This window comes from Neolamprologus brichardi, chromosome 17, assembly GCF_056152115.1.
Source record: "Neolamprologus brichardi isolate AB-2024 chromosome 17, ASM5615211v1, whole genome shotgun sequence".
Classification (NCBI taxonomy): Eukaryota; Metazoa; Chordata; class Actinopteri; order Cichliformes; family Cichlidae; genus Neolamprologus; species Neolamprologus brichardi.
Window position 1 is genome coordinate 8,944,154 of NC_142120.1, and position 27,265 is coordinate 8,971,418.

Sequence of the window (27,265 nt, forward strand, 5' to 3'; positions counted from 1 at the left end):
GATAGGGGCAATCAGGTGAGGAGTGATCACATTTAAAAGAGGAAATGCCCACAGGAGAAAGGACTGAAGGTGAAGCAGCAAAAGTGATGAAGCTGAAAGCTGCTAATGAAACGTTGTGGGTTATGTAACGAAAAAGGGGGGAAAAAGCTTGACGGGTGTGTTCCTGATTAAATGTGAGTCAGCGCGTGTGATGACTGACGCTGAGATTATTTCCTGACTTTACTGGAGGTCTGCTGAGCCTGTCCAAAACACTCAGACATTCTCGAGAATCAGAGCTCACTTCCACAGAGCCTTTCACGCTACAAATTATGTCACTGAAAGCAGACGTCTTTTCCTAATTTATCCCCGCGCTCCAAAAGTGCTAAGTTCATCCTGTCATCAAAATTTATTGGGAAGCAGTACACAGATCAAAGCTTGTGTCTCTGCCATGTTCTTTAAAAGTGAGGCAAAAAAAGAGAAAAAAACCCCCACCATTTAAAAAAAACAAAACATTTATTTACATTTCGGTGTAAACATGAGCGATTGAGAGATCCCTTCTTCCAGAGCACTGGTTTTGCAATCAAAACACAACATGTAAATAATCTGTGGAATTCAGTGCTGGATGATGCACAGGGTGCAAACATCCAAGCACTGAAAGGATTAGGAACATTTACAGCACAATTTTTCAAAGCACGCATCTGAACATGTGTGTGGAGGCAGACTCTTACTGCCTGTTATGGAGTGATTTTGTGTTCTCTTTATTTTGGTTTGGTAACAGGAGCTATTAAGTGTTACAAACAATGAACATATAGATATGTAGTTGTGGTGTCAGAGAGACAAATCATTCTGCATAAATCAGCATTTAAGGGGACCTATTATGCTCATTTCCAGCCTCATATTTTATATTATATTCTTGAATTTGGGATGAGTCACAGTTCTGAACAATAATAATTCCTTATAGTGGGCCTTTAAGAAGCTCTTTCGATTGGCTGCTCCATGTACACAAAAGGTTTGAACAGCAGATGGGTGGGGCTAAATCTATGTTCGCAAACTACTCTGATGGCTGAGTTCTAGTGATCTTTAATAATGTATACTTTGTTGATCCCCGTGGGGAAATTCCTTTCTGCATTTAACCCATTCGCTCAGTGAAGCAATGGGCAGCCATTGGGCGCCCGGGGAGCAGTGTGTAGGGACGGTAACTTGCTCAGGGGCCACCACCCTACCTACTGAGCTATCCCTGCCCCACAGGGCAGAAAGCGGGAAGTCCTGGTGTGGGGCCAGGGGCTCTTATAAAGGGGGTTAGTGGGGGCCCAGTCTCTTTGAAGTGATTGGGCTGTGCATGGTAATAGTGGAGCTTACATGATGGTGACAGCAGAGGGCGCTTCCCATAGGGAGATACTGAATGACGCTTGAAAGAGAACTGCATTTATACAAAGAATAGCCAATCACAGTGCTTAAAAAGTTCTGTTAATTTTCTTTTGTAAGTTGTATTTGAAATTCGGAATTCTGAATTTGAATTTGGAAACTGTCTGAGCTTTTGGCGCTTACAGAGAACTTGCACATATGCTGACTTAATCATTCGAAACTCCAGCCATGTTTGATGTGAGCATCCACCACTGTAACAGCACATGCATGCCAGACAATAAGGAAAAGCATAATAGGTCCACTTTAAAACCAGAGCAACTGACCACATCAAACCACAACCATCAAAGCTTTTGTCAGCATATAATCAAGTTGATGGGGTGCAGCAGCATTACAGGTAGCCCGGCAAGTTAAACAAGTGATTTATAATTACCATTCACAGCATTTGACATCAATGTTCATAAATTCTATCAAAGCAAGAAGAGAAGCTGAGGAGACGACGCAAATAACTGCCTGCAGTTTTCGATTTCAAAAAAAAAAAAAGTTTCCCAAAGTTTAATTAAACCGTAAGTGAAGGTGTACCCATGTTGGTTATTGTATTCTAATTTCTGCTGTTGCCAACAATTTGTTTGGTTTGCGTAAAGTTGCAGCTGTTCCTCGTACATCGCAACCCATCTCAGCTCTTTCCTGAAAAGCAGGTGGGAAAACTGGGGTGATGACTCTGCCTCCTATTCTGAGCATCTCCATCCATCTACCCCTCCGTCCCACCCTAATTCATCATCTCACAGTGAGAACTTGTTTATGTCTACGCCTCTGCCTTTCAATCCCGCCGCTCATTTTTCATCTCTCGCCCTCCCTCCTTCCATCATCCATCCATCCGTTACTTGTCCTCGAGGCCCCTTCGATGATGACTGGTCTCTCAAACACATTTTCCTCCCCATCTCTTTCCCTCTCAATCCATCCGCCCCGCGTCCCTCTCCACCTCTGCGCGTTTATCATTTTCTCTCGAAACCCAGCAGAATTAGCGTCTGTTTCAGAGCCGTCTCCTCCACAAACCTGGCGTCGACGTTCTCCTGCTCCTCGAAGGGGTTCGGAGCTGCTCGGAGTCAGAAAGAGACAGAAATTCTTATAGAAAACAGAACAGCAGACTTTGTGGTACAGAGTTGCTTTCTGGCCAGGCATGCACGCACACATGCACACACATTCTGTCTTAATCCTCGAAAGGCCTCTATCTAAACACAAAAGCGCACACACACACACACACACACACACAATACCTTCTTCCTCTATATCAGAGAGTATTTTTGCCAGGTAGGTAAGAGGCACAAACTCAGGTCTGAAGCCAGGCTTGTCTGTGCCCGTGAATGCAAGTCCCTAAGGAGGAAGGAAAATAAAAAGCACAACTTCAGGGTTTTTTTATGCCTTTTTTTTTTTTTGAGAAAACAGTCAGACAAATCTGCCGCAAATCCAGAAACTGAGTCACCTTAGCTCTTCTCTAAGATAAACTTGGCTGCAGTTTAACTTTTAAGGCACCAACAGACTATCGCTGCACCAAATGTCACAGGCTCTCCACGCCTTCTCTGTGAGCCAATTAGCTGACTGAGACTTGGCGATAGCATCACATCCGACTAAATCAGTGGGTGACTGCTTTAACATGTTCAGTAATAATGTCTTTATTTTATGTCTGTGCAGAAACAAATAAACCAAAAAAATAAAACTTTCTGGTAGTAGTTTATTTTTAAAAATGAGAAAAAGCATATTTTTCTGTATAATTATTTGATTAATATAACCATAAATAGACCCATGGGTCTGAAAGATAACCTATAGACGCTCTAAATGCCTGTTCAGTGAGGGTTTATAATTGAAAAGACCATGCCTTAAGCATTGAAAACATTGAGAACACTAAAAACTACTGATTAAGAACATACAGTCATGGTGAAAAGGAAGTACACCTCTCTCAGTTCTAAGGTTTTAGACAGGAGGCGGTAAAAACAACCTCAGATGACTGACAACATGCCATTGTTTATTGTTCCAGTGTTGCTTCAGTTCATGGAGGTTTATGGGCATCCATTCATGCACAGCTCTCTTAAGGTCCAACCACAGCATTTCAATCTGAGTGAGGCCTGATCTTTGACTGAGCAACGGCAACACTTGTAGATTTGCGCTTGTGTGCTTGTGATCACTGCTCCATTGCATAAAGCTAAAGCTTAGTCCAAACTGGACTCTAGAACACTTTGGTATACAGAGGATTCGTAGTTCAATCAGTGGCTACAAGGTACCGAGGTTCTGCGGCTGCAAAATTAGCCCAAAGCTACATAAAATTAAACAGAATTCAACTTCTCCCTACTGACCCTTAGCATGAGTCTATATTTATGTTCAAAAACCCACAAAATCGATGGTATTTCCATAAAGTAAAGGTCAACACCACCCTGTTAGCACATTCGCTTTGAAGCATAAAACAACATCCTTACATAGCTGGTATGGTTATATATTCCCATTTTTGGAGGATTTAAAAATAATGCATCTATTATCAAAATCAAATGATAGCACATTCCAGTGCAAACATTTCTCTCAGTTTTCTGTTTTTTAAATGCCTGAATAACTTTCTAAAAATGTCTGTGAGATTAGGGTGTGTATGAAAGTTGGCATGTGTGATACACTCTTCTGTGTTACCTTATTTTTGTTCTGTTTCTCCAGCAGAGTCTTGACATAATCTCTGGAGATTGAGGCAGAACTGACAGGATGATCCCACATGTGGTAGATCCTCTTCACCATAGGCTACGCATACACACAGACACACACATGCACACACATAACCGAGTTTATATTTTAGGCATGTAGTTCATGCTGTCAAAATAAAAAATATCCCTGGAGCTTATGAACACCTGTCCCTTTCTATTTTGCCAACTGGAACACAAAACCATTATTGTGGTGTGAACTGCTAATGAGGGGTTTCAGAGAAATACGCATCTTTAATTTTTAGTGTTTTTGTCGCAATTTCAACACAACTTCTTTCCACACAACTGCACTCATTACTTAATCACAAAATAACTAAACAGGATGCTGCACTGGGCAACTTATAAACTTCATACCTGACTGGAATATATGACTGAACTTCGTATAGGGATTATTACACCTATAGAATACTGCAAACTATTAATATGAAGAAATTCGTTTTTCAGGATGGAAATAACAACAGGCTGCTGGGGTAGTCTACACTTACTGACCGCTTTAGTGCTGAGTTGAACCGCCTGTTGCCAGGACTGCGTTAGCTCTGTGTGGCTTAGATTCACCAAGGTTATGCTGCTGGGTGCAGGCATCATAGGATGGCTACACTGTGGTCATAACACCTGACTATATAAACTTTGACAATGAACTCACTCCATTAGACTCACAGCATATATTTACTGAATATATTTACAGATATATATGCAGTGGTCCCTCGCTATAATGCGGTTCACCTTTCACAGCCTCGCTGTTTCGCGGATTTTTTTATGCAATTTTGCATGCTTTTTTTTCCTTTTCTTTCTTTTCTTTTTTTTTTTTTTACAGTGCTTTGTGTTCTGCCTCGTGATTGGCTGTAGACAATTGTCAATCAATCTCGTGCCGTGTCTCCTGTACAGTACAGAATGCCTTCAGCTTGTCAAATATGCATAAATATACATAAATCTTGCCATCGCTGGCATGGAACGCACGCCACTGCCCATTCCGTCACAGATTTGAGAAACCCCGGCCAAACAAACTTGAAGCCGACTTGAAGCTTTGGCAAACTGTCCTACCGGTAGGATAATTTTACAGTGATGTCTGACAAACCATCCTACTTTGGATGGTTTGTCAGATATAGCCGTCCTGATTGGCTATATACCACAGGTGTTGAACTCCAGGCCTCGAGGGCCGGTGTCCTGCATGTTTTAGATGTGTCCGTGTTCCATCACAGCTGATTTAAATGGCTAAATTATCTCCTCAACATGTCTTGAAGTTCTCCAGAAGCCCTGTAATGAACTAATCATTTGATTCAGGTGTGTTGAAACAGGGTGAGATCTAAAACCTGCAGGACACCGGCCCTCAAAGCCTGGAGTTCGACACCCCTGCTCTATACCATTATAGCACCAACATCAGTCTCACTGACTGTTGATACAAGGCTGGATGGATCTATGCTTTCATGTTGTTTACACTAAGTCCTGATCCCACCATCCAGTCTCAAAACGTAGCCTCTGTTTCCTGTTTTTAAGTGAGAACAGTGGCACCCAGTGGGGTCTTCTTCTGCTGCTTCTGCTCACAAGTTCAACATCTTGTACGTTCAGAGATGCTCTTATGCATAACTTGGTTGCAAACACTGGCTAATTGAATTACGCTTCCCTTCCTATTGGCTTGAAGCGATCTGGCCTTTCTCCTCTGACCTCTGGCGTCAAAAAGGCACCTCTCACAAAGAGAAATGCTGATCACTGGAGATTTTCTATTTTCTGGACTATTTTCTGTAAATATATAGTTGTGCTGGAAAATCAGAGTAGATGAGCATTTTCTGCAGGATTTTTGTGGCTCGAGAGATATGGCTGAGTTGTCTGTCAGTCTGAAGGTTGGTGGCTCGATCACCACATCCTCCAGCCTGCATGTCAAAGTATCCTTGTGTAAGATACCGAACCCCAGGTTGCCCCGAGACATTCATCTGAGTACAAATGTGAGATTGAATGTTACAGAAGGCACTTAGGCACAGAATAAAGCACTTTATGAATGTGGGTGTTTGACTGGGTGAGTGAGGCTTGTAGTAAAAAGGTGAGTGAGCAGTAAAAAAGGGCTTTGAATTCTCAGTTAGAGTAAAAAAGCTGCATCTAAGCACTAATCCATTTACCATTTTTCTGAAATACCCTGAAATACAGCCCACCTGACACCAACAGCCACTTTCAAAGTCACTTAAATCACCTTTCTGTTCAGTTTGAACTTCAGCAGCTTGTCTTAACCATTTCTACAAGCCGAAACGCTTTGAGTTGCTGCCATGGGAAATTTGCTTTAACAAGCATTTGAATCAGTGTACCTAACAACGTGGCCAGTGAGCATATTAAAAAAAAAAAAAAGTGAAAAAGTCACGAGGGAGGAAATTAGCAGCAGAGCAAAAACATCACTGTACCAGGCTGTAAACATGTTAATTTCTGGTGTTAACAAGGGAGCCTATTTGGACTGACTCATTTTTGGAGCCAACCTCAGGAGGCTATTTCAGTAACCGCAAGTTGGCTTCATTTTTTTTGCCTCTGAACCTCTCTGATGCGTGGCATTAGGTGAGACGTGTCGCCACATTTAATCTTGATTTATGCAGCAACAATTTTATCAGTTAATTTTAGTTAGCCAGGCCACAATTACGTCTGGCAGCTGGAGCATTTCATTAATTAATTCTTGCAATGAGTTTCTGTTGCGTATCATGTTTTAGTTTAGTCCCGCCACAATAACTGTAGTAAGCATTTATAATATTCCTGCATGAATTGACAAAAGAGCTGGTTCAACTGCATTCTGATCCCTGGTGTTCCTCATACTGTGCAAATATTGCTTATAAACATTTAATGGAAATCCTTGGTGGTCGGGGGTGGGGGGGGTCAAGCACACACAGGATGGGAATCATGAGAGGTGTTGGGCTTAGTCAAGGTGAAATCTCCTACATCTCCTGTTTTCTAACTCAGTGTGTGTGCTGTACCTGCTAAATCTCTTCTGCCCGCCAAAGCCCAACCAGAGAAGCTAAACACTGAACATTCCTGTGTTCACAGTGCAGATGTAATGCACACACACACATGCACAAACACACCCGCAGCTACAAAAGAAATATACTGTACCCACACAGGAACACGTGGAAGTTACACAAGGGCTAGGACATAAACAGACACAGACTCAGTAGACAGCTATGTATGGAAACCCACTCCCCAACCCTCTGCGCTCACATGCGCCTTCACTCTCGTACCAGCTGGTTACACAAGTGCTCTGTGATTGGCTTGAGGGGGGCTTGAGGGAGATGAGACCTAAAATAACTTCAAAATCCTAATTGGACCGGAATGGGAAGTTTGGGTAGAGAACCATTCGAGAAAAGATGACAACTCCCCTCCACCTCCACCCCACTAAGAAAAGTGATGAGAATAGCCTGTGCATTGTTATATTCTTTTACTCCTTACTCCTTCCAGGTTGTAGTTTTGCTCTAAATTCCTAGTTTGCAGACTTTGAGTTGTAACGTTTGTTTGAATGTACTGTTTTAGGAATTAAGACCCTGGAAAAAAGCCTTTGCAGAGATGCACATACCTCAGGAAGTCTCTTAAGGATGCTGAATTTCAGCCTCTCATTGGCATCACTGTTGTCCAAATCTAAACACACAGAGGAAACAGAGAGATGACATGTTGCTAATTAGTCTACTGAAGACAAACCCCAAATGTTAGAAAAAATACCACAACACCTCACTTGAAATAAATGCAAATATCACCATCAAGATTTCCACAATCCTCAGCACTCAGTCTAGACGGCATGTAAAACTCTTCTTAATGCTCCTTCAAATGCCACATTTATTACAGGTGATTAAAACGAATAGAAAATATGAATAAATAGTCAAATATCTTGATGCATGCTCAATCATCCAGGTAAGGAAATCTAAAAAAGCTCATTCTGTTCATCTGGACGTAGCGTTTTCAGCGGGAGAAACGTTTCGTCAATCATCTAAGTGACTTTTTTAGTCTCAGTTGAATCCAGCTTTTCCCAACCTTATAAACAGTAATGAAATCTAATAGGGGACATTTAAAATTTGATGTTTACCGTAAACCTATGCATCAAGATCACTATCAATGGTCCTTGATCAGTGGTTGATCAGTCGATATGACAATTTGCATATTAATGATGAAGAAACTGACCTCACAGCCCATTGTTCGTCAGTGGTGCTAGTTTCAGTCATTATGCAAATATACTGTTAAGGGTTGGGGAAACCTGGATTCAGCTGAGACTGAAGAAGTCACTTGGATGAGAGATGAAATGTTTCTCCCACTGAAAACGCTACGTCCAGGTGAATAGAATTAATCTTTTGGGTAATAGTAAAATATATTTTACTTTGAAACAAGCAGAAAAAGCTTCACACGTGAGTACTAATTACTAATTTAATTCTTAGAACCACTTACGACAGCAGTTTCAGCACAGACATAACTCCACACATCCCAAGCAGCAAAGCAATATTAATTCCTAATAAAGTTAACGATACTTAAATAAATAAAACAGCCAATGTGAAAATATGCAAACGTGGCTAAAATCAGATTATTATTAATGTGCATTAAACCTTATTATAGTAGCTGTTATAAAGGAGCTGCGGAAGCACTTAGACTTGCACTTTGGTGCAATCAGTCTTTGACTGAAGGTTCTGCTGTTGATAACCTCCAGGGCATGGAGCAGGTGTGTAGGGTTGATCATAACTTATTTCAGCTTCTGGAGCATTTTTCTCTCCACCACCTGCTGGACTGTCTCAAGTCCAGCAGGATCCAATTATTTCACACATTGCTCTTAAATGGCACGCAGAGGTGGGACTACAGAGCTCTGCACTGCACCTAGAGAGTGCAGTACCATGCCAAAGCTTTCATGGGGCTGAAGTTGGTGGGTGGTCAGCCCACCATTTATGGTTTGAGCTAAAAACCACTGGATGTACTACCGCTAACTTTTTTATAGTTAAGTGGCAAATTAAGATGGTAAAACCTGCTTAACAGCAGGATTTTAGCATTGCCATTCTGAACACACAGCATTCTAATCTTACATATGTATATATGTTGTATATCTACAACATATATACAGTATATTGATTGGATGGTGTGGAATAAGGGAAATATTTTACTGCTACTCATACTCATCATTATCACCATTGCATTAGTTAACTTTGCATTAAGTCATTACCATTGCATGAATTAAATTAATCATCATTTCAGTAAAACATTTATTGAAGCTGTTGGCATTACATTAACCTTTTTATTACAGGTACAGCTAAGATCATTTTACACACATTGCATTTTGTGCTGATTAAAGAGTTGGAGCTCGGTCAATTAATCGGAGGTTGTAAGCTTTGTTCGGCGCAATGTCCAGACAATCTATTGTGTAAGTGCCGTGGAGCTATAGAAGGTTAAAACTGCGTACACGCCTACAAAACACATATAATACATATAATCTAGAAACAGGCTTGAGTGAAGGCCTGAATGTATCCGGCTTCTTGTTGCATTTGAGTTTTGTTTAGTAACAGGTGACAGAAGATGGGCCAAAAAGGAGGACCAGTCCCTGGGAAACATCAGAGCCTGAATCCATCGCCATATTTGGAGAAGATGCTAGAGAGGGGAACTTCAGTGTCTGCATTTATCTCTTAAAATTGCTCATTGTCTATAAAACATGCAAATGATGCCCTTAAAATACAAATTATGTTCTTGTACAACGCGAGAAGGGCCGTTAACCAACCCTGACATTATAAAAGCAATCTGAAGTGTATTTTTGGGTGGCGATCTACATCTGATGTTTTGCAGTGTACATCTTCCCACGCGTGTGTTCAATAAACTCATCTGTTTGATTGCATCCTTCTGGGCCTCTGATATTTTGTTTTGGTTCTCAACATCGCGAATCGGGACAATGGGGAGAACTTTCAGTAAAAACATACTAAGAACATGACGCAGAGCCAATTACACCAACTTTGAATACATTCAGACTGTTTGAAATATTTCATCTTCAGATATTTTTGGGTCTGTTGATCTTTGTGACAAGTCAAAAATGTTTGGCCTTTAAACAATGCGCTCTTCATGAAGTCAGATAACTGCAGCATCTTGCAAACATGCTCCCTTATTACCCACATCTCTGTAGTGAACATCTAAAGATATTTTGAGGCACTAGTTGTGTCAGTTCCTTTTACTATAAAGCTGTTATGTCATGTTGATTTTTGTATTATATCAGGCCACCATTTATGGTTTGAGCTAAAAACCACTGGATGTACTACCACTAACTTTTATATATGTCCCCAATTGAACATTTATGTGGTGAACTGCCTTGAAATTGGGTAAAAGTGGCATTAATAGCTCTCCAATGAGCCTCAGCTATAATTCTTGGTTTTATGCTGCTTTAAATTAAGATGGTGAAACCTGCTTAACAGCAGGATTTTAGCATTGCCATTCTGAACACACAGCATTCTAATCTTACAATGTTGTATATCTAGAACATATATACAGTATATTGACTGGATGGGGAGAACTTTCAGTAAAAATATACTAAGGTCATGACGCAGAGCCAATTACACCAACTTTGAATACATTCAGACTGTTTGAAATATTTCATCTTCAGATATTTTTGGGTCTGTTGATCTTTGTGACAAGTCAAAAATGTTTGGCCTTTAAACAATGCGCTCTTCATGAAGTCAGATAACTGAAGCATCTTGCAAACATGCTCCCTTATTAGCCACATCTCTGTAGTGTGACCTCTTTAACACTTTCAGTGGTCACGAGCTACTTTACTTTACATTTAGGCGGCATTCTGACATAACAGGTGTGTGTTTGTCCAACTATTCCTCATTTCAGCTTTTCCTCATAATAGAATCAATCATTTAAGCAGCATGTATATGTAGCTGAAAATGATTTACCGATTACAGATATAAGTTGACGCCTATCTGGTTTGAGTCATTATCTTTGATTGAGCTTCAGTTGGCTTGCAGCAGCAGGTAGCAGCAGGAGGTAGGTTCATTAAACACACCTCGCTGAGGAGTGAAAAACACACAGTTTGTCCCAAACCTATACTTCATACTGATCGTGAGAAAGGTTTATGACTAAATGAAAAAACACAAACAAACATAGATCACCCACTTTTGAGAGTGAGTTGTTGTACTCGCAATGCAAAGCACAAACTACGTTTTCTGTTCACAGCACTGTGAGAGGTTACAGTAACCTGTGGGAACATATAGAAAACCAGAAGTACTGAAACTTTAAAAAGTCATCTTGTTTCTGTTTGCAAAGGTTAGCTGGCAGTGACAGTTCAGTAAAGTGAAGTGAAAGTCAGTTTTAAGAACATCTAAAGGTATTTCGAGGCACTAGTTGTGTCAGTTCCTTTTACTATAAGGCTATGTCCACACGTACCCAGGTATTTTTGAAAACGGAGATTTTCTGTTTTCGTTTTAAAAAATAATCCCGTCCACACGTAAAGGCAGAAATGAAGGAAAACGCTGCTAGGAACATGCCAAAGCAACAGGTGGCAATATATTCCTAACCGTGTAGAAATGTTGGCCAATCAGAAGTCTAGAAGCCTCGGTGGGAAAAAGTAAACAAAGCCGGGGCATAGAAGCAGAACCGAGTCGTATGTGTGGACGGACAGTAACTGTGTGTGTATATGTAAGCATTTAAACACTGCAGAGAGTACAATTAACAGTAATAGTATTGTAGAAATTCATTTCACTGAAACAATAACGTGGCACACAGTGTGACGTCAAAAAATGCGCACACCTTTGACGCTGCGTTTTCTCCGTTTTCTTCTTTTTCTTCTCCACACGTAAATGCAAAAACAGAGTTTTCAAAAATATCCACCCTGGCCGGAGTTTTTAAAAATCTCCATTTTCAGTGACCAAAAACACAGTTTACGTGTGGACGAAAGGTGCAAACGCATAGAAAAATCTGCATTTTCAAAAATACCCGGGTACGTGTGGACATAGCCTAAAGCTGTTATGTCATGTTGATTTTTGTATTATACATACATACTTTTATAGTTTTTATACAGTGCATTGGTGCGTATAAACATGGTGAAGACGCTTCAAGATGATAGGAAGGCACTTGTTATATCTAAGGTATCCAGAAGAGCATCTCTGAATGCACAGCAGCAGAAGACCGCACACCATGTGAAACTCTTGTCAGCAAGGAATAAGAAACTGAGGCTACTGTTTGCATAGGCTCACCAAGATGGGACAAAGAAGATTAAAACAGAAACGCCGTTTGGTCTGATCAGTCTCGATTTCTGCTGCAACATTCGGACTATATAAACATGATCATTCTTTGTATTAACAGTTCAGGCTGCTGCCGGTGGTATAAAGGTGGTGTAAAGTTGGTGTAAAGGTGTGGCGGATATTTTACTTCGAACTCTTGGGTTCCTTTGTACTCACAGAGAATCGTTTAATCACCACAGTCTACCTGATTATTGTTGCTGACCATGTCCATCTCTTTTGACAATATATTTTGATGGCTGCTTCCAGCACGATAATGCAACATGCCACAAAGCTCAAGCTCTTAAACTGGTTCCTTTAACATGAAAATGAGTTCACTGTACATAAAGGGTATACCTGGTTAAGTATATACATATTAAATGCTAAACATGCTGTGATGATTGCAATGTAGTGCATACTGTGTAGAATTAGTAGTAGATTTGGTACATATCCATAAGTCCTGGTGAGTTGGTAATGTTTAACTGGTAGGCAAAGTATTCTGCAAATGTATTTTATCTGCATGAAAGCTGGTCCGCATGTACATCTGTTTATCACTGTATGGGCGTTTTCTAGGTTTCTGGGGTAATTCAGAAAGTAGTTTACAGCAGCTGTGATCTGTGGTGACAGTGGTTTTCAAAATGGCAAATATAATCAGTTGCTTTACTGATTGAAAAGACAAGCTTTTTATATCTGGTAAAGAGAAGTAAAAATGTGTAGTATTTACAGTAAAGCAGTTGGGTATTAGATAAAAGTAAATAAACACAGAAGCTTCCTTTCACAGATATGGATTAAACCTAATCCTAGAATAAATACTTCTTTTTCTACACTTAATCCATGGCTCGGAAAACACCTGCAGAAATCTACAGCCACATTAAAAACTCTGAGAAGTTGTGTTCCTTTGTGCTAAATGCTATTGTCAACACACGGACAAGCAGTCTTTTTTTTTTTAAAAAAAGGCAAACTTTTGTTCCTCAAAAATAATACACTGTATAAAATGTAAATTATGTCATCATTCCCACCTTCATTGCCACCTTCAAATACTCCTCATCACTGGGGTTTCTACTCAGGAGTGTCTTTCAAAGGACATTTATGGATGCTTGTGGATTTAAAAAGGTCTCTAATTAATTTCAATCTGAATGAATTTGCAACAGACAGATTGAGCCTGTGTGCAGACTGTCTGGCATATGTCTCTAAGGCTACGTTCACACTGCAGGTCTTAATGCTCAATTCCGATTTTTTGATCAAATCCGATTTTTTCGTCTGTTCGTTCACACTACAAATAAAATGCGACAGCAAACGCACTCTAGTGTGAACGCTCAAAGCGGCCCGCATGCGCAAAAGAAGATGTCACACACAACACGCTCTGTTTAGACCCAGAGCAAACAGTATTGTCTGACTGATGGCCCTTAATATAAAGACTTCAGACTTCACGTTTCCCAACTTTTGCTTTCAGTTATTTTGTTATTTACATAATAATGTAGATAACCTAATAATGATCCTTATTGCTGTTTTAGAGAGGAGCGGTGCTTCAAAGGATAGTTGCAGATTTCTGTCAGAATCTGCAGATTATGCAGTACAAATAAAATGTTAACGTTTCTCCAACGTTGTTAATGCGACTTGACCGTTCACACAGCAGTCGCTTTCTGAAACATCGGATATGTATTGGAATCAGTACCACATACGAAAGTGACCCAGATCGGATTTGAAAATATCGGATTTGTGCCGTTCACACTGTCATACCACGATCGGATATGGGTCGCATAGGGTAAAAAAAAATCGGATTTGATGCGCTTTCGCCTGCAGTGTGAACGTAGATTAAGAGATTTCTTCCCAGGATCTGCAGGTGATTGTAGTGCAGTAACAATTTTGACCCACATGGGAGACCCACACTAGAAGAAATAACCCTGAAAGTTTGGTAAAAATATAAACACAAGGCCTTGTTGAATAATGTACTCTGGGCAGACAAATCAAAGACAGAACTGATAGAAAACACACAGGAGGAGATTTTCAGGAGGATAAACTTATACCAACTGAAATGTATGGAGGTGGTGGTGGTGGTGCTATGTTTTAGGTCGCTTTGCTTCCTCTGGGAGTGGACTGTGAATGAGCTATGAATTCTGCATTAGATCAAATACTTTTCAAGAGTGATATGCAAAAATAAAAAACTTTCCTTTTTACATAATTTGTGGTTATATTGCTTCTTGTCACTAGAAATTGCTAAAGGACACCGACTTGTGACTGGCACATCCTTCGACTGTCTTCTTATGTACATGCAGCTTAACTTTAAATATCCCTTGTGAAGTGTTATACATAAACAAAAGAAGAAAAATAAGAAAAAAAGCTCTTGTTTACATGTGATTTTTCCCCCCTTAAATATACCTCAAGACCACAAACCACTAGGGTGTGTGCAAAACAGCATGTAGGTCACACAGCTGAGCTGGATACAACATGGGCTATATCTCTTTCAGATTTAATTAAGTCTCACTGTTGCTATATCTTTCTCTTTCAACTTCACAATGAATACCGAAGACCATTCCAACACCTCCTCCATCCTCTTCTTTTTACCTACATTCCACAACTGCTTCTTTTCAGAATCGTGCCTCGATCCATGGTTCACTGCTGCTGGTGTGGTTATTCTATTAAGCTCCATACTCGGCATCTTGGCAAACATCAGTGTGACAGGGAAACTCATTCAGAATTTGCGCGGTTCCTCCATGTCGCAGCACCTCATCTTCAACCTGGCATTGTCGGACCTCCTCTGTCTGCTCATCCTGGTGGTCGGCAGCATCGTTTTCTGGTCCGGGCTACATTTAAACCATTCAGTCTGTCAACTTCTCGTTTATCTCTTATTTTTCTGCAACACCACCAACTTAAACGTTCTGGTGCTGATAAGCATCCAGAGGTACTACCAGGTATGTATTTATCAATCCTTTAAATATGTTGTCATTTTTTCTGAAAATAAGATCACAAGTAGGACTTTTGTTTAAGTCAATTAAGAATGTTTCTTATCTTGGGAAATAAAAAACAGATGTACAGTACTGTCTATAAGTACTGTCTAAAAGAGCCACCGCACATTTGTTTATATTTTCCTTCCAATGTGCCAGACTTTCTTAAAGTTTTTAATGTGGTCTTAATCAATTGTTTAAGGCTTTCTAAAGGTCTTTCAATGTTTTTCTTTGGACATTGGCAGCTTTTCATTTACTTTCAGTCCATTTGGGATTGTTTTGTTGTTGTTGTTGTTGTTGTTTTTAATTTAGCCTCTTAACACTAATCTTTGAATCATTCAAGCATATAAAGGTTACAGGGAGGAATCAATGCTGTGTCTACACATCACAAAAAACTGAGCAAATAACCAGTTTTTATCTTTGGGTACTTTGTTACAAGCATAATCACAAAAATGCATCATTTATTCCCATTACTCTAGTTGAATCTATAAAAAAATACCAACAATAACACAGTTTGACAGGCATAAAATAGTAATATTGCACCAACAATGTGATTCCTAAAGATTTGTTAGATGAAATCTATATAAACTGAAAAAGTGGAGCACAAAAGTGAAAGTGCTAAAAACTATCTACAGATGATATTTGAAAGTCATGTCCTTAAGATATAGGGGAAAAAAATCCAGCAAAGACCTGACACAGGACCTGAAAGATGCATCTGGCCCTTTAGTTGATTTATTCACTGAAACCTCCTCAGAAATGGTCTCAGGTGGCTGTCAAGAAATCATTCTTAAGGAAGGGAAACAGGGAGAAAAGCCTGAGGTAATAGAAGAACTGGGCTGAAAATCAGTGGCAACATGTCCAGCCTTGGAATATTTTTGTTCAAATCATCCTCAGTATATTCAGAAGAAGAGGTCAAAATGGAGGTTGCAGCTTCATTTTTCAGTACGACAACAATCCCACACCCACTGCCAATGCAGTAAATGCAAACCTGTATAGAAAACTGTGCAATGGAACACTATCAGTCATGGATTGGCCTCCCCAGAGCCCAGACATTAGCACTTTTGAAACATTGTGGGATCATGTTGACAGAGAAAAGAACAAAAGGCAGCCAACATCCAAAGAAGAGCTTTGAATGTCCTTCAAGAATCCTGGAGAACTATTCCTGAAGACTACTTAAAGAATTTCCTATGAGTATTCAGACTGTTGGTCGTCTATAATATGGACTTTCAAGCTCATTAGATTTGTAGAGCGTTTTCCATTGTTCACATACATTAACCAATTATTCTTTTTTTTTTAAAAAAAAAAAAGGAAAGAAAAGAGAAAGGTAGCCAAATAAAAACAGTAAAAGAAACAAATGAAAATCTACTTTGGCATGCTTAAGCCAAGCCAAGCCCTTCCTTTGGCTCACGTGCACGTAAAATTATTTCCAAAGTGAAGCATTTGTCATGCTTCCTACATGACAGAGTCAATAATATTTATTCTTCCAGTTCCACTACTGTAAATGCAAGAAAGAATAATCTTAATCTCCTCCTGGTTCCAATATACTGTACATACATTCCGATAAAAACCCCATTGAGACGAGATAAACTTTACAAGAGAGAATAATCCCTGCCGCTCAGTAATGTACCTCACTGGTCCCACCGGCATTTTAACCAGATATGGTCTGTAACAAATAAGACAGCAAGACAAAGCTAAACAAGAAAGCCAAAAGACTCCCCAGTGGGGCGCAGGAAAGCTGAAGGAAAGGCGAAGGGGAAGAGCCGTATTGCATGAGGTGAACATCATATTCTGAATACACAAACACTGATATCTGCATCTTATATTCCCCTGAGGATACTATTATAACCCAATTTCCATTCATAAACCCACTTTAAAATCGTAGGAGCTTGTCTTCGTATCATTATTAACTTTTCTTTCTTTCTTACTTGTTTGTATATCCATGCGCACAATGCAAACAGAAACTTCTAATATTTAATCCAGCACAGTATTGACGATGTCAATTTGATAAAATGTATATAAATGTAAAAAGAAAAGGTACAAGCTTAACAAACAGAACAATACCCTTTAAAATATGCCACTGCAGGCAAGATTTAAATAACAGTGACTATAATTCTTATTGGTGTGGGGATTAAAACCACTGATCGCATAAAGGTAATATTTAATATTACACCAATTCTTCCAGTGAATGAAATCCAGATTGAATGGGTGGGTGTGGGCTCAAAACCCACGAACACATCAGTGAAGGAAAAATGCAGCAAACTTTAATCTAAAAATGTCCTTTTCATTTGCCAGGTTCTGCACCGGGAGAAGTGGATCAAAGTCACCCCGACACAGCAGAAGATTTTTTTGTCCTCTGTGTGGCTACTCGGAGCCCTGCTTGGTATATTTTTCCTAAGTGAGGTGAAAATTAAGAAGTGGGCGGATAAGGGCTCCTGCGAGAATCTCAGCTTCTCACCGGTACAAGAATGTATCTACATCACATTCACAGTTATCAGCCATGTCGTCTCATTGACCTGCTGCTCACTACTTGTTAGAGGGATCAACCGAATTCAAATCTTTGATAAGAAAAAGCTGAGGATTACCAAGTTATTTCTTCACATCATCGCTGGTTCCCTGGTATTTGCTGTTATTGCTCTGATGTTTCGCACAGCGTATGTGACTGTGCGTCTCGCAGCACCGGAAAAACTGCTTTACATCAGCAAAATGTTCATATTTATGGAATGTTTTTACTTTTTCAAGCACTCTCTGAACCCATTACTGTATTACTTTGCCTCTCTACATGAAAGCACCGATAAGGAAATCCGCTTCTTCATGTCTCTTGATGACAGCTCCTAATATGTTCTCCCATATTTTTGGCCTCCTCATACTAATGTGGCTTGATAGCCATGAAAACTCATGGAAAAATATGGATCCTTTGTATGGACAAAAGAATTTGGATCTTTTTTACTGGACTGTGTGACTAAATGACTAAATGTATCGAGTTAAATACTAAAGTAACTCATTAGCTCATTTTCCTGTGGTATGATTATTCTGCCTTCACATTTTATCATCCATTAGGCCGGAGCCTAAATCCAGGTTACACCCTGGACAGCTCGCCAGTCTATCGCAGCGCTAACACATAGAGACAGACAACCATTCACACTCATATTCATACCTACAGCCCATTTAAAACCCAGTTAAGTTAACTCATCTGAACTGTTGGAGGAAGCACGGAGAAAAAACACGCAACTACAGATGAAACAAGCTAGCCAGTGGATTCAAACCCAGGACCTTTTTGCTGCAAGGCAACTGGACTGCCACCATCCTGCTCTACAGTTTATTACATAATATATAATAATGTAGCAATGTATGTCATTGCATGGCCAAAACACTGTACCACATCCAAAATTGATAGATAGATCTGTTATTTTGGTTCTTTAAATCTCAAACTTTGTTTGCTTCACTGAAAGAATGGGCACATAAAAAGATAAAACTATCTAATAAGGAGATCTATTTGGAGATGAGACTTATTGTGTTTTGAGCAAATAAAATCAGATTTTTAATGTTTATAGTGCATTTATGTGCTGTTTAATGAATGCGAAATCTGGTTCTGACTCCAAACACGTCACGTGAACCCTCTCTAACCGAGTGAGCAACTTAGAAAGACTGTAAAATGTTTTGTTTGGTTAATAAGCAACTTTTAAATTTGATTGCTACTGAATTTTAGACCAGTATTTATTTTCTAATGCAGCTTTAGGTTGTAACTGTTAGCCGCACTAGGCACAGACAAGTTATTTTTAACAGCAGCAAGTAGAGCAGCAATATTTATTTATCACAGGCTCTAAATAGCTAACAGCATTTTGTTTAAAATACAAAACATCTTTGTCGTATTAATGTAGTTTCCACATTATGACACGGTAAAGTTCCTGACTTAAAATCTCATAATCCCGTATTTTATTTACAATAGAACATAAAAATATGTCGAACGATTATTTAACAAAAGTCTGTATTTATCTGGGAACTGAGGAGATCAGCTGCTGGAATTTTGGGAGAAGAATATTTTTCATTTCATAATGCTCCAGATGTTTTCAGTGGGTAAAAGGTCTGGACAGCAGCCAGGCCAGCTCAGCGCCCTGACTCTTCTACTACTAAGCTATGCCGTTGTAATAAATGCAGCATGAGGCTTAGCGTTGATTTGCTGAAACGTGCAAGGCTTTCACTAAAATAAATGTTGTCTGGATGGGAGCATATGTTGCTCTGCATTTGTGGATGGCACTGTGACAGCAAAAGTTCTTTTTGGGGGAATGTGTTGCTGCCGTCAGATTCTAAATGAGCTAATATTTGTCATGTAGTAGTAAAACGTTCTAGTTTAAATACTGTCTGTGATTCACTGTGAACAACATGTGGTTTTGTGAGGTTTGCAAATCATTGCATTCTGTCTTCATTTGCATTTTACACAGCGACGATGACAATCTGAGAAGAATGAAAAGTTACATTTATAGTGTTAGTTTGCAGCTTAGCGTGTTAACATTAGCACTAAATGCAAACTGCACTTAAGGCTAAATCAAATGCATTAACTACACTGAACAGTCACTTTATTAGGTACAACTTGCTAGGAGCAGGTTTGACCTCTTTGTTCTGATGGTGGATCTAATTCTAGCGACTGCGAGTTCAGCAAATTCACTGTTATGCTCAAGAAACCAGTTTGAGATGATTCAAGCTTTGTGACATGGAATGATATCCTGGTGGAAGAAGATGGGTGCACTGTGGTCATAAAGGGAGGCGCATGGTCAGCAACTATATTCAGGTAGGTTGAGCATTTAAATGAGGCTCAGTTGGTACTAACTGAGCCAAGAAAATATCTTTACACTGTAATCAGCAGCCTGAACTGTTCATACACGCTGGATGGGTCAGTTCAAAGTTTGCATTTGTATATCTTCTCTATTTTACGAAATCAGTGCAAAATTAGAAACTTTCGAGCACTTAATACAAAAGAGAGCAAGCGCCTACCCGTCATGAGGCGAGACACAAAGGTCTCGGTGAGCTGCAGGAAACCGTGGTCAATGTACTGCAGAAAGGTTTGATGAGGGAGGCAGCGCACAGCAAACACAGCAAACAAGGTGTGATAGCCTGGAGAAACACAAAGGAGGCATCTGCTTTTTATGTTCCTAAATTCTCCTGCGGGCTGACTTTTTAGCCCGTTTTCGTGTTTACCAGTTTTATTTGTTCAGTCTTTGTATTATATTGTAAAAAGCCTGGCATAAAACAAATGGAACAAAGCATTCAGCTGACTGCTCAGCTTCAGAGAAATGCATTTCTTACTTTTATTTACCAAAGGGATACACGCTCAGTATGCCTGCTGCGTTACACCTTCACTTCATTTAGACGCATTTAAACCTCCAGCCTCGGTGTTAAGGGTGTGTTTACGTCTCACATTCATCATCTCCCCCCCCCCCCCATTCCCTTACAGTTTATGATCCCAGCACAGAAAGCCTTCGCTGGTGCTTAGGCTCCAGAAAATTTGTCCAAATGATTAAAATGTATTCACACTTTCTTACTCATGTCTGCATATTGTTAAACGTTTAACATATTTTTGGTTACATTAGCGCAGAGGAAAAACACACACATTGTTATGCTGGCTGAGGCAGAGGCAGACCGGATTATAACAGCTAGTTTAAAAGTGTGTGATACCGGGTGGGAGGGGCAGGCAGAGACTCCGGGTGGATTCCAGGATCCGAAGCATGTAGTGAAAGACGGACCACTCGGCCGGACTGCCCTGCTGCGTCCTGGAACGCGAGCACGTACACACACACACACACACACACAATTCAGATAAGAACATTACATAAGGTGAGTACACATGTGATGAGAGGTTAACACAAATACACACATGTGGGCACACACGTGACGGGGAATGATGGTGCTCACATACCTCGAGATGATTGCACACCTTTAGTCTGCACTTTATATTACTATCACTTTATAGTTGGAAACATGACTGATTTGTACTCACAAGCACAAAACACGAGGGCCGAGTTTGTACTTCAGCCAGACTGACTCCAGCATGTGTCTGATGAGCTCCAACTAAACACACAAACACACACAGACAGAGACACACCTTAGCGTTTGAGCCGCATATGGGCGATTAGATTCAAATGAAATGAAACTCGAATGATTCGCGAGCCTGTAAACTTTTGCGCAAAGCCGGGCGTTTTATCTGAAAACAGTTTCGACATGTTTTTCTGCTGTGGCGACAGTGATGTTCGCTTCATGGAAATTTACACTTGTCCCATGATCAGTTTCCTCACTTCTCCCTTTTCTTTCCTACTTCCCATTTTCATCTCGAGTAAACAAGTGCAACCCCGGTGCACCAGGATGTGAACACGTTTCACACTCGCCCATATTATTTCGCCACACGCTTGGGATCATACGAACGGACTCGACCCGTCCTCAATGTGTCGGCCCGTGCCGAAAGATCCACGGGCTTCTTTCCACAGGTGACCACTCTTCCACTTGTACAATAACAGGAAAAACGATCTGCCTCGTCCATATCCTGGACACCAGTTGGAAACCTTCCACCAGCTGCTCCAAATGCCAGCAGCCAACATCCTCCACTCACCTCGGGGTGGAAATTAGCTGCACTTATGTAACAGACTAGCCCAAAAGTCAAAAAGGTGTTCGGGATAAACATAATAATAAGCTCCTCTGGGCTTTTCCCAGTTTTAAATAATGTTAAACTTACCCCTGCACCGTCTGTGCTAAATAACACCATAAACTCTGTATCTTTAAAAGCCATGAAAAAACATGAACCCCCGCTAAGGGTGATAACAATTTTAAATGGAAACCTTTTTTTTTTTATCTCTTTAGGTCTTTTTTTTCTAGTTTCCATTGTGGATTTAAAGGTTTTGAATGAATTCTGATTTAACTTTGCAGGGGTGTAGAGTAAGGTCATTTTAACAAGCCATTAAAATTTGGCAAGGTCCTCAAGGTCAACTTAATGATTTATTGGTTGAAAATCGACAAAAAGCCTTACAAATGTGGTGTGTATTGTCAACATATATCTATACAGATTTAAAATAATATCTCACATTTGACCTCTAACCTTTCCTTCAATAGACTGATGTGAAGGCCAAAATGGTAATATTACTATATACAGCTATATAAAACTGTGTCTTACTGCCATTGTTTGTATTAACAACACATAGACATAAAAGGAACAATATATGGGGAAGTTTGAGTTTTTGACCTCTGACCTCTTCTTCAAGGTCAAATAAACCTTCAGAAAATGTCTTTTATCTTTAAAACTGTTCTTAAAAATTCTACTGCCTTTGTTTGTAGGGGCAACATTTTGGAAACCATGCTGCTGTATAAGGATTCTAAATATCACATTATAGTTTGCATCTAAATATCAGGTCATAATTGACCTTTAACCTCACTTTTACGTTTTGCATCTGCTTTCTTTCTTTAGAAATTATATAATAAGCTACAGTTATTCATGTCCATGTTATTTATGAATCAATACCTATTATCTACTCCTACATAATGTTTGTGTAATTAAAGCAAACATCTGTCATGCTACCCTTATTAAAGATCATTTAAAAAGAACAAAGAAAACAAAATGAACATATAAAAATACAATATTATCCGCTTTAAAGTAAATACTGCTCAGAGAGTGAGCTGCTTTGGTGGAGGGCTGAGTTCTCAGAGTGCTTCTTGTTTGGGGATTTATTTCTTTATTATCTTTAATTTCTTTTCAATCCTTTTTCCTCTCTGTTTCTTTTTGAATTTTCTTAAAGCCCATTTTGTCAGCACTGTAAGCACAAATTAGGAAAGGAATGCCCCAAAAGACCATTGCATTCATCACGCATTTCAAAGTATTTGTCTCCAAAAATTATAAACTGTACTCGGTTGTCAACCTTTCAAACAAAACAAATTCCTAGAAGCTCAAGCAGCTCCTTGCTGATGCAGGAGCAGCGTCTTTGTGGAGAAAACAGTCAAACAAAAGGCAATCAAGTGATTTAAAGGCACACACACAAACACAGTTATCCCTCTGTGGCCTTCTGCTCCAATTCGCCAATTTGTCTTAATGAACCTCGGCCCAGACAGGAAGCTGGATTTACCCGTGTGGGTCTCCTGTTAGCAAAAACGTTAAGTAACCTTGGGTAGGGAGGAACTTTTCTACTGCATAGTAAGTATATTCCAGCCTATTAGTTGCAATACTTTTTTTTTTTTTTAGCAATTCTTATTCAGCTATTAGCGTGGTTGTTCTTTGCCTTGACATTGGCTGTGTTATAAAAAGGAATGCATCTCCGTTGTCTGTGGCAACGGAGACAGGAAATAAATAACTATGACAATAATATACTGCCGAGCTGTAATCTATCATAACAGAAGTTCCCCAGCTCTTAAAAGCTGTAATCTTTTTCACCGCCAACTTTTCCCCTGTGTCAATGCAACCATTAGTCTCAATAAGCACCAACAAGAAGGGGAGATGTTCTGTTTTGTAGCACCACCCTGAGTTTTTCAAGCATGAGTCAGCTTGATGTGAGTCAGTCTGCCCGTGAGTTAGTGAGCTTAAAGTCAAATGTGCCCCCCCCCTGTTTCTCATAGGTGTTTGAGCATCTTTTAAATCAGTCCGTCATCCAAATGTTCACTTTCACGCAACCAAAGGAAAGAAATTATTATTTTAAAACTCATTTTCATTCCAAAGGCGCAGGTTAAAGCTCAGGAGCCCACCATACCAAGCTGAGCTATCGACAGATCCTACTGTGAGCAGATGAACAGAGAGAATTTCTCTGCTCTTCTTTTTTTTTTTTTATACTCTGTTATTTACAATTCCACAATGCAATGTCCCAAAACATAATGCATCCTGCTTTCAATTCAATTCCCGCCTTACCCTTGGCCTGATTTAACACTGTTGTGTTGATGTATGCCGTATGTCTGCTTTCAAGGGGCTCCTAACTGTGAAGGGACTCACCCACCAGGAATACTAAAAACTCACTTTACAGAGCCAAGAACCTCTATTTGATACTGAACAGAGGTTGAGAAAGTCTTTCCACTTGGATGTGCAGATCCTATCTGCACGAGCTGTACATTTTAATGAAAGTTTTATTTGTGCTTTGTGTAGCAAGTCTCAATAAAAACGGGGAATATTTTCTAAAACTCTTCTAAACTCTTCTTCAACAATTTTATTCACAGTAGAACATAAAAACACATCAAATGGTTAAATTGAATATATACTCCATTATAAGAAAAAATACTGGGCTTCGTGTAGTAATTAATTTACTTATTCTTACTGTCTTTTTGTATTTTGTGCATTTAACTGCTGAAAATACTTACTAAATACTTATTTTGGGGTTATAAAATGTTATTTTCTAATTATTTTTCCCATTTCTACTCTAATAGCGCTCACTTTGACAAGCTCATTTTTTCTATCATGATCCCAGCTGCTGTGAAGGCTTTCCCTGGCAATGCAATTATCCAGCAGCTACCCCCGCAGGTTTGCTCAGTGCTCACAGTGACAACTTCATCATGGATAAATTCCCCAGTAATACTGATTATTGCCATTATGTCAAAAGAAGTTGTTCATGCCATTTCAGAAGTATCAGTTATATTTAAGTATTTTTTTTCCTGGTTGCAAAGAAAAAGACCATGGGAACTTCTTGTTATGCCAAACTTTAGAGATTTTACTGAATTTACCTTTTTCCCCCCAGAATACCAGGAGAGCGATCACTGGAGTTTAGTAATAATGAATAAAAAAGAATACATAATAAATAAATGGTGATTTTTTTGTTTGTTTGTTTGTTTTCAATGCAGTGACATTTTCAAAATAAAAGCTTCAAGTTATTTATTTGCTGCTTAGAAGGTGTTTTAGAAGAAGCATTACAAAATTAACACATCCTGCAAAAATCTGATTTTCAAAATAAAATATCTGACTTTCAGTTGATATCAGTTTATCAGCATGCCTTATGGTTGCCAAACAACAGTATAATAGTATGCTTTTTTAATAATAAAAGACTACTATTTAAATTGGGTTTTCTTAAATTTTTGAAGTACCTACTATTCTATAAAATTTACTACTATACTTGCTACTTCTTGCTACAACTTTTTTGAATCTGGTACTTTTTCTAATGAATTGACAGATGTACTTTGCTGACATGTCACATTTAAAAATGACAAATGTGACTACTGATCTGCAAAATAAATGATGGCTTTCTAGTAAAGTGGCTTTTTTAGTAGCTTTACTTTCCTGAACTATATTTCTAACACTAGAAACATTTCAGCTACTTCCAGTGGGAAGTAAATGGTATTTTGTAAAGCTATTTCAAAGCAGTTTTTCCATCAGTGCCTGTTGAGCGCTGATCTCTTGACACGGTTCAATGTCTTTATAAACACACATCAGACACAATAGACAGTCCCATCAGTTGTTTCATGTAACTCCAAAAATCAACAGGTGTCTGCAGCGCACAAAGAAACACCAGAGAAAAAATTTAGTCACCCCCCCCTTGTTTTACTGGCTGCAATTGCCCCCTTGGTGGATACATGAAACAAAAGAAAAGAGTGGGTTTATGGATTTAGCAAGGGGGTCTTTAGAGAGAACTGATGGCTGCTGAGAGGACCGTAAGTGCGACCTGACAGCTTCTAGAGGGGTTTTCTAAAATGGATAGTCAAATATTTAGTTATAGAGAAAAGTCTCTGACTTATACACTGTGTAATCTTTGCTGTGAGTGTGACGATACGTCCCCCAAAAAAGGATAAAAGTGACAAATCTTTAAAAAAAATAGATCCAAAAGGATATACAGAGCTCCTGGACCTCTCTCTCTCTCTCTCTCACACACACACACACACACACACGCACACACACACACACACACACACACACAAACACAATGTTTACCAACCAGTTTGGCTACATAGTTGACAACCAGCGAGTCAATCTTTTTCTTCCCCAGTCGAGGAAGGTGTCTGCTGAGGTGTTCTCGAAGCTTGTCAACTGTCTGGGATGCAAAAAAAAAAATACACAAATTAACTTCCGTGCATGTATGTGTGTGAGTGTGTGTGAGTGTGTGTGAGTGCCGTCAAGCGAAAGTTGGTGTGTTTTAAGCATACTTTGCAGTGCACTCAGCAGGGTCAAAATGAGTTCACCTCGAAAGATTCCCTCAAATATGTTATGAAATTGATTTAAGCATGGAAAGGAAAGGAAAGGAAAGGAAAGGAAAGGAAAGGAAAGGAAAGGAAAGGAAAGGAAAGGAAAAGGGTGAGCAGAGACGAAAAGAGTGAATAGAAAGAAAAGGAAAGAGATGGGCTAAAAAATGTGAAAATGGAAGAAGAGATGGAGGGCAAAAGAGAGGAAGATAGCAAGACTGGGTCATTCTAAGAATAGCTAAAAGACTGCTTGCATCTCTACAAAACTCCATTAAATTGAAGCTATCTGCTCTTTGGAAACTATGCTGAGCACAGGGAAAACTAGGCGATATGAAATTGTCCATCAAACGATGTACTGTGGGGGGAAAAAATGCAGGACAGGGACCTTAAGATGGCCCTTTTTTAAAGTGTTGACTCATCTGAAGCAGAACGGGTTCTTCACCTTAAAGATTACTATAGAGAAGGATAATTGGTTGTCAGCATTTCACTATAGATTTTTGGTGGCCTGTATGTCAACCGACAGTGTAGGAAGGAGATGTTAAGCTGTAAAATAAACAATCTGAGACTTTCACATGCACTCTACAATCAACTTGTTTTTTACTATACACCAGTATAGTTAGTGTTGGCAGGGGGATAACACATCTATTACACATCTGAAGAGTCCATCAAATTATATATATATGTATGAAATTTTTAAAGACTACACGTAGCCTTCCCTCCTGTCTGCAACGATTTGCTCACAGGCAGGACCTTAATGCTGTATTTGTGTCCTGTTAGAATCAGACTTGAAAGTTCCTGAAAACAAGGACAAGGAGGACACACCGAAATGCAGATCAGGACAATACTGTTGACACACGCTTTACCAACCAAGCCTCTGCTGCAAATATACACTCGTGGACCACTTCATTAGGTAAGGCTGTGGAAT

The 27,265-nt window shown here is 39.5% G+C and overlaps 2 protein-coding genes across 2 annotated transcripts in view; one reads left to right on the forward strand and one right to left on the reverse strand.

Moving 5' to 3' along the window:
• Positions 1 to 506: 506 nt before the first annotated feature.
• gsap (gamma-secretase activating protein) overlaps positions 507 to 27,265 on the reverse strand; it is a 52,389-nt gene continuing 25,630 nt past the window's right edge. Inside the window, exons 25-32 of the mRNA XM_006780643.3 lie at positions 26,097 to 26,192; positions 21,212 to 21,282; positions 20,890 to 20,984; positions 20,209 to 20,328; positions 7,618 to 7,679; positions 4,015 to 4,119; positions 2,619 to 2,715; positions 507 to 2,437 (exon numbers count right to left, since the gene is read on the reverse strand). Coding sequence (XP_006780706.2) covers positions 2,337 to 2,437; positions 2,619 to 2,715; positions 4,015 to 4,119; positions 7,618 to 7,679; positions 20,209 to 20,328; positions 20,890 to 20,984; positions 21,212 to 21,282; positions 26,097 to 26,192 — 747 coding nt within the window. The 3' untranslated portion in view covers positions 507 to 2,336. The remainder of the gene's footprint in view (positions 2,438 to 2,618; positions 2,716 to 4,014; positions 4,120 to 7,617; positions 7,680 to 20,208; positions 20,329 to 20,889; positions 20,985 to 21,211; positions 21,283 to 26,096; positions 26,193 to 27,265) is intronic.
• LOC148097867 (uncharacterized) lies at positions 14,791 to 18,054 on the forward strand. The gene is made up of 2 exons (XM_087831184.1): positions 14,791 to 15,186; positions 17,512 to 18,054. The coding sequence occupies exons 1-2, from the start codon at positions 14,791 to 14,793 to the stop codon at positions 18,052 to 18,054; spliced, it is 939 nt and encodes a 312-aa protein (XP_087687310.1).